Consider the following 11,084-nt stretch of genomic DNA (forward strand, 5'->3'; position numbering starts at 1 on the left):
GCTTCGAATACAGTTAAAGTGAGCTCTGTGAAATCCTGAAAGCTTTCTTTTTGAGGGGAACGTGTCGCGCGTCTCGGAGGCCAACGTCCAATGATCTCGCGACGAGTATGGGAAATGCACGGAAGCGGAAGTATCATGGGCGGCCAAAAGCAGCGGGGTTGTGCGATGGTGGATGCCCCGAATGGATGTTGGAGAACGACTTGCGTTCGAACTGCATGAACACAAGCAGGCGCAGACGCAGTAACGCGTCAATGCAGTGATCTGAGCGGTGAGGTACGGCGGGGTGGTGAGCAGGCGTCAGCAAAGGCGACCTAGTTCATCGAGTCAGGTTGCGCGTGAAGGCATAAACTGGTGGGTTTGCGTGCTTGAGTGTTTGAGTGTTTGAACGCCCTTGAGAGGGAGGGGTATGAGGGGTTGTGAATGTCCCGAATTCCCAGGCTTTCCCCGCTCTTCACATGACGAGAAGCCAGAACCGGTCGCGAGGGCTGGCGATGAGATGAAAAAGATCCTCGGGCCGCCCGCTGATGTGAAGGTGGGCGGATCAGCCGCGAGGGGTAACGGGGGCTCAATTTTGACAGACAGGATACTGTAGTTAAAAGCAATCGTCAAGACGGCACTAGTACGGAGTACATCGGTACTGTACTTGCTTGCTTGCTTTTGAAGGCGTCAAAGCCTTCGAAGCCTTCAACACACAGATGGGCCGAGATACGCAAGAGGCTTCCTTCTTCGACCGCCAGCGTTGGTTTTCCATGGCGAGCCTGCACGAGAAGGCCCCTTGCAGCAAAAGAACGTGTACAGTGCCATTGTACCACCGTACCACCATACTACCTATATTTCCGTCAACTATTTGCACGGCAGCAGAGATTTTATCGACAAGGCATCCCAGGTACCACGCGAGTTCGCAAACCCCTCTTTGCCCCCTTTGCCCCCTTCGCTTGCCGTGTGAAGGGCTTCAGGATGTTGGTGGGATGTTCCTGCTTCGTGGGCCATTCATCCTCGGTGCCTCACGTCCTGGACTCCTGTCCTCGCGTCCTCGTGTCCTCACGTCCTCACGTCCTCACGTCCAGTGCTGCGTTGATGATGATGCTGCCCTGTCACACATCACAGCCTCAGTCGCCACCACCCCCTTTCCTTCAGACGATGACACTATTTTCAGGCCATCTGCTCAGCACCTGTATTTGGGTACACTGCAGTCAGCGCCGCAGACGACTCCACCCGCATCGATGAACGAACGGATGGAAGTTTGGCAATCTCGTGTGCCCCTCTATCATGGTTTCGCATAAGCAGATCATCACGGATTCATGGCAACCCCTCCATCGCTCGCGTACACTGTCTTGGGTACGTACATCGAGACCGCAATGCACGGCGGCGAGCGATGCACGTGAAGAGACTCAAGTTGCAAACACCACTGAGCAGTGAACATGAACAGTGAACACTTGAGCACTGAACACAGCGATGTAACGAAGCACTGTTCCTGGATGCGCACGCAAAGTCGCGACGGCGGAGGACTGCTGTGCTCGGGGACAGCGCTGCAGGCTCCAGCTCGTGGTCGTGGCCGTAGCCGTAGCCTTAATCGTAGTCGTAGTCGTGCTTGTGCTGACTCCTGAGTCGTTGGAAGTGTACTTACTGTCCTGAATAAAGCTCACAGGCGCAGGTATCTCGTCCACGGGCCCTCCACGCCTCACGGTAGGGGGGGGCTGGGCGTGTCCACTCGGTCGGCACCAGTTTTTCCTTGGCGCTCGTGCCGCCCTAACGGGGAGCAGCCGGGAGGGAGGAAGGGATGTGCTCCTCTGCTGCTCTGCTGCTCGTGCTCGTGCAAGCCCCGCCATCTCCTTTTTCTTCTCGAAGACGAACCTGGTCGCTCGCCTCCTCCCTCGTCTCGTCTGGCCGCGGCGCCCACTCGTGTCGCTTCTGGCCGACGACCACCCACCGCGAGTCCACCACGACCAACCACCACGGCCACCACGGCCACCACACCACTCGCTCCCTGACCTGCACCCCTCCCCTCCCCCATCCCACCAAACAGCCACACTTCACTTCCCCCGAGCAGCACCAGCGCAGCACAGCACCGCACCGCACCGCACCCACTTCCTCCCACTGCCACTCCCGCTCCCATCCCTCCCCCATCCCTCCTCCTTTCGTCTGCCCCTTCATTCCATTCCTTCGTTCCCCCCTCTCTTTTTTTGCACACAACTCCAAACCCCTCTTCAACACCCATCACCTCGACATAATCACCCGTCGACGATCTAATACCAGCTTCAACAACCCCTTGGCGACGTACATTCCGCCACCTAATCATCCTCCTGTCGAGCGCGACCGGCGAACGCTGTTCTTGCCCACGCGAGAACCCGTCCGTCCCCGTCGCGAGACTGGCCACCAACACTACACCACCACCTCCATCGATGACAAGAAATCCACAACAAATGAACACCATACAACAACGAAATCAAGTCGCCCTTTGAACCCTACGCCCACGCTCGCGCACCAGACGATTCTACCATCGCTCTGTGAGGAAGAACAGGAGAGGAGAGGACAAGCCAGTCAGCAAAGCAAGCATCAAGACCCCGAACCGAGAACCCCCCCCCAAAACATGCCAGCCGCCGCCATGAACGTCCTGCCGACGGCATCATCGTCGCAGATGAGGAAATCGTCGCTGCCGGAGAAGAAGTACAAGTGCCAGTTCTGCAACCGCGCCTTTTCGAGGAGCGAGCATCGCAGCAGACACGAGAGATCTCGTAAGTAACAATGTTGATGTTCCCCCTCCTCCCAGTTTCCCCTCTTTTCGCCCGGGTCGCGTGCAGAACATTCTTGTTGGCGACGCAGCGCATCCACCACCCCCCCCCATAGCATACGCGATGCACTCGTTCAATGCTAACTGCTCGTCGCAGACACCAAGGAGCGCCCTTTCAAGTGCATGAAGTGTAGAAGTACCTTCGTGCGACGCGATCTTTTGCTTCGACATGACCGAACGGTGCACGCCAAAGACGGGGGCATCCCTCTCCACAGCGACGTGAAGCGACGAGCAGGTCCCAAGCCCGGCCCCATGTCCGGCCCCTCAAAGTCGGCCATCGCCATCGATACATCAGCCCTCGAGCAGATCGAGGCCAGCAGCGATGGAATGGTTGATCTCGAGACGGCGGCGATGTTGATGACCGACCTCCACCACAAAGCAACGGCAGCCATGCGCAACGCGGGCGTCGAGCCACACGAGAACAGACCTGGAATGGCTTTCTCGCATGGCGCGGCACTCATGGAGCCCTCCGTCACGTACCCTCACGGAGCCATCTCGCTCCCCCAGGTGCCGTGGGATCAATTCATGCCGCAGTCGGTCACAGAGCCCAAGTCTCACTCCATCGCTTCCGCAGCCTCCGGTTCCCAGGAGTCGCAGACCTCATTCACGACAGCCAGCTCGATGCAGAATCACCCCAACCAGCTACCTCCCATCAATAAGTCGGCCGCCTCCAACTATAACGGCCTTGTGCCTGCTCTGCAATCGATGATCAACTCGTTGCCTCCCTCGGGAACCGCCACGCCAAGCCAGCAGTCGCCCTCGCAGCAACCCCGCACTGGCGAACAATCCCTGAAAGCACCTCAGGTACTCAACGACGATGAGCGCAACATCATTCTGGACAACATTCGCAGAAATGACGGTGAGCGCGCAATCCCCGAGAGTTTCCGTCTGCCCGGTCTGGCCTCGCTGAACAGATATTTGTCGACTTACTTCGGCCTCTTCCATCACCATCTGCCGCTCTTGCATCCAGCTTCCTTCAAGCCGACCGAGGTCTCTTCGCCACTCTTGCTGGCCGTCCTGTCAATCGGTGCATTATATGCCTTTGACCAAGATCAAGCGTATGTGCTCCACATCGGCTCCAAGGTTCTCGTCAACCAGTTCTTGCAGAACAAGGAGAACTTCAGCTCGCGAAAGTGCCCGCTATGGACCATGCAAAGCTCGCTGCTTAACATGATCTTCGCCAGCTGGAGCGGTGATCCAAAGGGTCTTGAATGGGCTTGCTCAATCAAGAGTCTTCTCGCAAACATGGTCGCTGGTAATCGTTACGAGCTCAAGCTTCGAACGGAAGCTCGTGACGGTGCCTGTCCTACTCGGGCTGAGTGGGTTGAGGATGAAGGTTGCCGACGAACGTACTACGCCGTCTACATCTTCTTTGGTCTCTTGACTTTGACCTACAACCACACTCCTGCAATCAGCTTCAATGAATTTGAAGATCTCCAACTGCCTTCAACCGAGGCCATGTGGAATCTGACTGTCGTCGACGAAGAAGCTTGGCCAGAACAGCTCAAGAACTGTCAAGCTCCTTCCTTCATGGATGCTCATGACAACCTCTTCCAAGGAGAATCCTTACGCTACAGTGCTTTTGCCACTCGCGTCATGATTAACGCCCTCTTCCTCGAAGTTTGGTATCACAAGCGCAGTCCAGAGGCTTTGCAAGATGTTGTTACGGAATACAAGCTTCGCCTGGCCCTGGAGACCTGGGAGAAATCACTCGAGCTTTGTGAACCTGAGAGCGTTTCCGTTCCTCTCAGCGCCCCTCACAAAGGTCATCCCTTAATCTTCAATGCCATGGCCATGTTCCGCAACGCTCGTGCCCGTCTCGAGGTGGATCTCAAATCGATTCAAGAAGCTCTTCGTTACCATGACTCGTACGAAGTTGCCGCCGCCATGTCGAATGCCAGAGACAAGGTCAAGCGATCCAGCGAGATGATCAAGGTCATCCAAGAATGCTACAACTGCATTGAAACTGCAGCTCGTCAAGGCATTCGCTGGGTCGCCCGCACGTCTGCCACCAACTGGAGCATCGAGCACCCGCTTTGCGGTCTTGATCTCATGGTCATCCTCAGCCTTTGGCTCTATCGTCTGGAACATGACGAAGAGCCCGCCACTGACGAGGAAATGGTCATGTACAACAAGTTGCGGGATCTCCTGGATGACGACCATGTTGAGATTTATGGCTCCAAGCTTAGCTCAACTGTCGCTCGTCTTTGGGGTTCCATGCTTGATGAGGTTGTTGTCTGGGGGTAGGTCCTTTCCATCCTTAGTGAAATAGATGAATATTAACATAAAATAGAATCACCAAACTCATGGGCGACTCCTTCCGTCTCCACTCTCAGGCTCTCATCGGCTACGAAGACGACATCGAAGTCTCCGACGTCTCTACTCCCTCGATGATCTCGCAGGGCGCAGATGACAACGAAGACAGCGTGTACTAAAAATTGCTATTCTTCCTTTTTTAACGAGCTCCATGATTTCCTTTGTTCTCTCCTAAATTACATAGACTCTGATATCCCTCTCATCTCCTTCATCTCCTTACATCATCTCCTTTGTCATTGCATATAGCGTTTTACAGGTTGGATTTGGCTTCAGGGTAACGGGCAACAATACGGGGCTGGTCTGGTTCGGTTGGCTTGGCTTGGCTGGGCATATCGGGTCGTCGTCATCTCATCATCTTTTTTCCTCGCCTCTTCATATACCTCCGCGCATCTAGCGCCCTAATCTCGCACGCACACATCTCTTGGCTGGCCCACCCGTTTGTGTTGTTTCTGCCCTGTCTTTTTAGTAGCTGGTGGCTTCCAACTTTTCTTTTTACCTGTTGTGCGCGGCATATTACTACTTATTTAATAGTCTTGTACTCCTCTCTACCGAGTCATCAGATACCTTGTTCGATATACAACTGCTTCTGATTCGGTCTGTTGCAATTGTTTCGCGTGCGAGTCTTGTTGCAGTTTGGATTCTTGTATTTATGTATATGCGTATGCATTGTGGTGGGCAAGAATGGGGTTTACTGGGTGGATGGGAAAGAATTGGAGAGAATGGGTGGGAGTGGGGGAATGAAATTGGGATTGAATAAGGGCGGGGGTGGCCTACTTGCGTGTATAGATACAGTGCGTGAGAGGTCAGCATCATATTGATTGTCTACAACTCTCTACATATTTATCACTTTTATGTGATCATGTCTGTGAAAATATCTTAAGTCGGAATTCCCTTGAGACCAAAGGCTTTCCCCCTCGCGGTGGACAAGAAAAGCCAACGTTCCTCGAGGCGGGCTGATCATTCATCTTGGAAGGTTCTTCAACCTTCCAGACCTTTTGAGGATAAACCTGGAGGTGGTCCAGAGAAGAGATCTTCTAGTGAGCCGATAAAGGCAGAGTTTTGAAGCTCGAGGGTACCGGCAAACGTCATTTCAATATCACTTATCGACAAAGAATGAAATAACAAATCCTTGCTCCTATCAAGGCTTTCCGTTGCGCGTTGCTTTGGGTTTGGGGTTGGCCTCTTTGGAGAAGCAAGAAGCACCGCATCTCTGGTGCGTGCGGAAATTCTTCACTTCTCACCCAAAATTCTAACGCTGTACTTGCAATCTGGGAGACCTGGACGATTCGAATCGGCAGAGCCAAAAAGCTCGTTCGTGCCATTGCTACCTGTGCCCTGTAAGCTAATATCAAGATGAGCAATTGATCTTTGGTTTGTTCTAGAAGTTTTGCTAGCTTTCAACTCACAGGTTCTAACACGATACCTGGAGATCTCGAAGGCTGACGTTCTCGCTAGCTCGTCCGATTCCGCTCTCTTCGAAAGCGACCGTCATGTCTGTGTGCCCACTGCTTTAGTTCCGAAGACGACTGAATCGTCACTCCTTACACCGAATTTACTTGCTGCTCGCAAACTCTCTATCGCTAAGCCTAGAGTTGCCACATCACACATCTCACGAGGCACTTGACTACCGCGTTAGATGTTACGTTACTACTACTCCTCCGAGCACACACGATACCAATAAACGACAAAGCCCAAGAGCCCCCCCCCCCCCCCCCCAATCAAGACAGCGTCTCTCAAGCTCCTTAAGCGTCAGCCGCCACAGCATCCACGATACACGGCACACATTACATCCACCGGACTAGAGGGCACTGTAGGGGGCACGAGTCCCCCTTGGCAACAAGAACCTTCTGGGCCACTCCTAGATTTCCGGCATACGAGACCAAAGCGCTGTGCTGTTAGGCGGCGCCTTCTTTGTGGAGGACTACTTGAGAGAAAGCTGAAAGCGTAGCGAGAAGGGTTCAGATTATGCGTTCGCTTTACAGTAGACTATCTCGCGTTTTTGTTGAAGCCCCTTTGCACTTGACCAAGTCTGACGAGTTGCCTCTCATCCAAAAGACAGCCCTCTCGTCTTCTCAGTTTCTCACTACGTCTGAGTGATCCCATTTCAGGGACCTCCTATAGAGACGCCGCTGCTGGCCCAAGGTCTTTTCGTCCTTAAGCCGTTGAGTGATATAGATAGGAAATTTCAACTTCATAGGTTGTAGCCCTCTTCTATGCCCATACCTGCTCTGCCAATGTTTTTTTCTGAGCTCTCCGGCAACTCCGGCGCAATCCAGCGGATATCGTCCTTTGATGGCGTCAGCATCTCCAGGCCTGGGATTATCTCCAGACCGGGAAGGGGACATGTTGAGAATGATTTGGGGCCACCGGTTCAGTCTTCTCTGTTCTCCGAACAGGAAAATTCCCAACAGGCCGAAAGCGAGCCCTACAGCAATGAACCTTGGTATCTTAGGAGAGCGAGTTTGAAATGTCCACAAGACCCTCGTGTTGATTAAGGGCTTGGTGGTGTCCCTCATGTTGATTAAGGGCTTGATGGTGTCCCTCGGGCTTTTTGCTCTGGTTTTCCAATTCTGTGACTTGTCGTCAGACTCTCAGATGCAGTTGATTTCTTTGACTTCCATCCACAGGAACCTTGGGAAGGACATCTTGGCTAAATAGATACCAGGAGGGAGGAGTCGCAGCTGACTTTGGAATGAAGTTAGTGTGATTGGAAAGGTTAAAAAGGACGTAACGTTTCCATTCCTAGCACGTTCGGGGCCTTTAATAGGCTCGAACGAGCTTACGTGATTCCACGTGTAATTAGATTACGTACAAAAGCATGATCAGAAATCACATTAGTCTGTAAGCGAACCAAGATATCGCTGCTCGCTAAATGTTAATAGGGGTACACTATACACCAGAAAGTACACACCATACCATCGAACCTGCGTCCATATCTGAAGCTTCAATTTTTAACCAACCTTCCGCTCCTCTAATCACGAAATCGAGCCGTGGCAAAGGACTCAAGGATATCCCGGACAGCGACACCGATGCGAACCTACGTAGCTTCGCAATCCGTTCATTCTAGCTAAAGATGGCCAAAAACACTGCAACATATTATGAACACAGCTCCAGGTTTTGCTTTGTGTACGGGTGGAAGTTTCCTTGCGCAGTTCAAAGGCATGCAGAACCACAAAATAGACAAGTTCTTTGCCGAGATTCACAAGCCCCTGTGCCCGTATTTATTTGCCACTGAGCAATGACACAGCGTGCACGCTTTCAAATTTATGGATGCCTAGGGCAAGGAAGCGTTTTCTGCTGGCGAATCGCCCCTGTTCAGTCCTCATGAAGTACAGCGAGGCTAATGCTGACTTACAAGGGAAAGGCTACCTCCCCGTTGACCTGAAGGTCTGCCTCGCCGACAAGAAGCCAATTATGTATCGCCCTATAGCTCAGCTTGCCGAGGAGGACGACGGGATCAATGATTTGATCAAGGTCTGGCCAGAATCGAGAGAATTCGTAGAGAAGGGCGTGACCGTCATTGGTCACCTCGGACAACGTGTTGCACCCTGAGCAATCTCATGAATGGAAACGTTGAGTCTTAACCTCGCGGACTAGTGACTGTTATTTTTTCTGTTTCTCACAAGTGCGTTGTCCGAGACATGATTTCTCTCTCCAAAAGTCGAGATTATGGTTAGCTAGGTCTGCCGTGACGAGAACCTTAGGGCAGGATTTGAGGCGGTAAGTGGTCAAAATACTCGAGTACCAGAACACCAAAATCATAGAATTCAAAGCTACGAATCGCATGCTACTTAAAATTAGGCTTGGAATTACACGAAAATTATACTGGGACTTGCACTTACTATTAATGGGAACTCTTTACATATTGCAGTAAGCTGCGCCCCAGAGAGCCCCCCTTCCCAGAAGTTGCCCCCCGCCCCTCCCAAAAGCTGCCCTCTAGAAAGCTCTTTATATATTATTATAGTAAGCTGCCCCTAAGAGGCCCTTTATATATTATAGTAAGCTATCCCAAGAAAGCTACTCCCAGCGAGCTATTTCAAGGGAACTGCCTTTTAAGAAGCTATTTTTAGAAAGCTGCCTTTTTTAAAAGGCTCTTTATATATTATAATAAGCTATTTCTCAAAAAACTTTTATATATTATATATAAAGAGCTCTTTAGAAATAGCTTCCTAAAAAAGAGAAAGGAGAAAGAAAGCAATTTCTTAAAAAGGAAATAGCTTTTAAAAGATAGCTCTTTTAGTAAAAGCTAAAATACTTTAAATAATTATAATAATATATGAAATAATAGTTTTAATTATATTTTTAAATAAACTTTAATAAAATGCAATTTTAGCCATATTATATATTTTACTAAATTATAATTATATAACTATAACCTAAAATTATAAAATTAATTAACTAAATTAATAGAAAATACTTATATTAAAAGTTTCTAAATAAATTTATTATTATTATATCGAATTATTTAGCTATAATAATTATTACTTAAATTAAATATATTTTATATAATATAGAGCTTTAAAGCTTTATATAATTTATTTAATAGCTTATATAATTTTAATATTATAGCTTAAATAATATATTTATAAGATATATAATAGTAAAATAATATATAAATAATTAAAATAAATAAATTATAGAATAATACTTATAAATATAACTAATTCCAAGAATTAATTCTAATAAAAGACTAATTAATATCTTTTTCTAAAGCTAGAAGTATTTCTTTATATATTTCCTAGTATTTAGTTAAATATATAAAGCCTTTTATTTAATTAGGAAATATAATTTCCTATAATTCATATAATTCCAATTATAAGCTTTATTTAAAATAGGAAACTAGATTTATAATATCTAATACCTGTTTATATATTATTATATATATCTATTATAATATTATTATAAAAGATATCTAATAATAAATTAATTATTTAAGCTTTCTTTTAATAATACTAAATATATTATTATATAAAAAATAAAGCAAGCTATAAAATATTTCTTAAAAACGAAGCTATAGTAATATTAAAATAAAGTTATTAAGTTTTTATATAATATTTATAATATTAAAATTAATTAATTATTTATTTTTCGAGTTCTTTAAAGAATTAAAATTATAAAAAAGTAATTAAAGATTATAGCTATATAAAGAAATAAAGAACTAAAAATATATTAATAGTATTATTTTTAGAACTTTATAATATTTTAATTAGTTTTTATTAATAAATTAGAAAATAATAAAAGAAGTAATAATTAAATATATAAATAAATATTATAATTCTCAAATACCCGGTATCTGAGATACCTAGCCAGATGCCAGATATCTCTTAGATATATATAATACGGCCGCCTTACTAGAGAAATATATTTGAAATATACTAGAAATATTTAGAAGGCTAGCTCCTTTGGAACTAGTATATTATAAGATATATATACTCTTTATAGCTTCTTATATTCTAGTTTTCCTTTCTTTAACTTTGAATTATTTTTATAAAGAACTTTCTATTTTACTTTCTAAGTTCTAAATATTATATTTATAATAATAAATAAATTCTAATATAAATTAAATAAAAGAAATAAAATATTATTATTTCTAATATATATAATTAATTAATATATTATATATATAATTAATTAATATATTATATATATAATTAATTAATATATTATTATGAGTATAAGATCTAGGGCCTGGAAGGTATAGTTAGACTGTCTCTATTTCAATAATTTAAAGCTAAAGAGAGAAAAGAATCTCAAAGAAGCTTCGGATCTAAATAATCGCAAGCTATATACGGGCCTATATACTAGCTTAAGCTCGGAGTCACGTGCAATAATTAGGTAACTATAAATATCTCGCTTAGATACCAGATGCCTCTCTTAGTTCTAGTCTAACCCCTACTAGTACCGTATATTATAATAATTATAATATTACCCTCCCCCCCCTTAAAGTAAGCTCGTTCCCGAGCTTTAAAAGTCCCTG

General features: G+C 46.6%; 3 protein-coding genes across 3 annotated transcripts; 1 reads left to right on the plus strand and 2 right to left on the minus strand.

Annotated features, from left to right (window-relative positions):
- Positions 1-1,482: 1,482 nt before the first annotated feature.
- Positions 1,483-2,604, minus strand: K444DRAFT_417325 (uncharacterized protein). Its single transcript, XM_024872677.1, has one exon. It carries the CDS (start codon positions 2,432-2,434, stop codon positions 1,682-1,684), a length of 753 nt encoding a protein of 250 aa, XP_024735768.1. The 5' UTR covers positions 2,435-2,604; the 3' UTR covers positions 1,483-1,681.
- On the plus strand, positions 2,605-5,425 carry K444DRAFT_417326 (putative transcription factor TDA9). Its single transcript, XM_024872678.1, has 3 exons — positions 2,605-2,747; positions 2,889-5,034; positions 5,085-5,425. The coding sequence occupies exons 2-3, from the start codon at positions 2,915-2,917 to the stop codon at positions 5,224-5,226; spliced, it is 2,262 nt and encodes a 753-aa protein (XP_024735769.1). The 5' UTR covers positions 2,605-2,747; positions 2,889-2,914; the 3' UTR covers positions 5,227-5,425.
- Positions 5,426-7,015: 1,590 nt separating this feature from the next.
- K444DRAFT_613668 (uncharacterized protein) lies at positions 7,016-7,811 on the minus strand. Its single transcript, XM_024880397.1, has one exon. The coding sequence runs from the start codon at positions 7,621-7,623 to the stop codon at positions 7,180-7,182; it is 444 nt and encodes a 147-aa protein (XP_024735770.1). The 5' UTR covers positions 7,624-7,811; the 3' UTR covers positions 7,016-7,179.
- Positions 7,812-11,084: the final 3,273 nt, after the last annotated feature.

This window comes from Hyaloscypha bicolor, assembly GCF_002865645.1.
Source record: "Hyaloscypha bicolor E unplaced genomic scaffold K444scaffold_87, whole genome shotgun sequence".
Lineage (NCBI taxonomy): Eukaryota > Fungi > Ascomycota > Leotiomycetes > Helotiales > Hyaloscyphaceae > Hyaloscypha > Hyaloscypha bicolor.

Coding starts and splice junctions, on each gene's coding strand:
- K444DRAFT_613668 (XM_024880397.1), bottom strand. CDS start 7,623: ATGAGGGACACCACCAAGCCCTTAATCAACACGAGGGTCTTGTGGACA.
- K444DRAFT_417326 (XM_024872678.1), top strand. CDS start 2,915: ATGAAGTGTAGAAGTACCTTCGTGCGACGCGATCTTTTGCTTCGACAT. Junction 5,035..5,084: donor GATGAGGTTGTTGTCTGGGG/GTAGGTCCTTTC, acceptor AACATAAAATAG/AATCACCAAACTCATGGGCG.
- K444DRAFT_417325 (XM_024872677.1), bottom strand. CDS start 2,434: ATGGTGTTCATTTGTTGTGGATTTCTTGTCATCGATGGAGGTGGTGGT.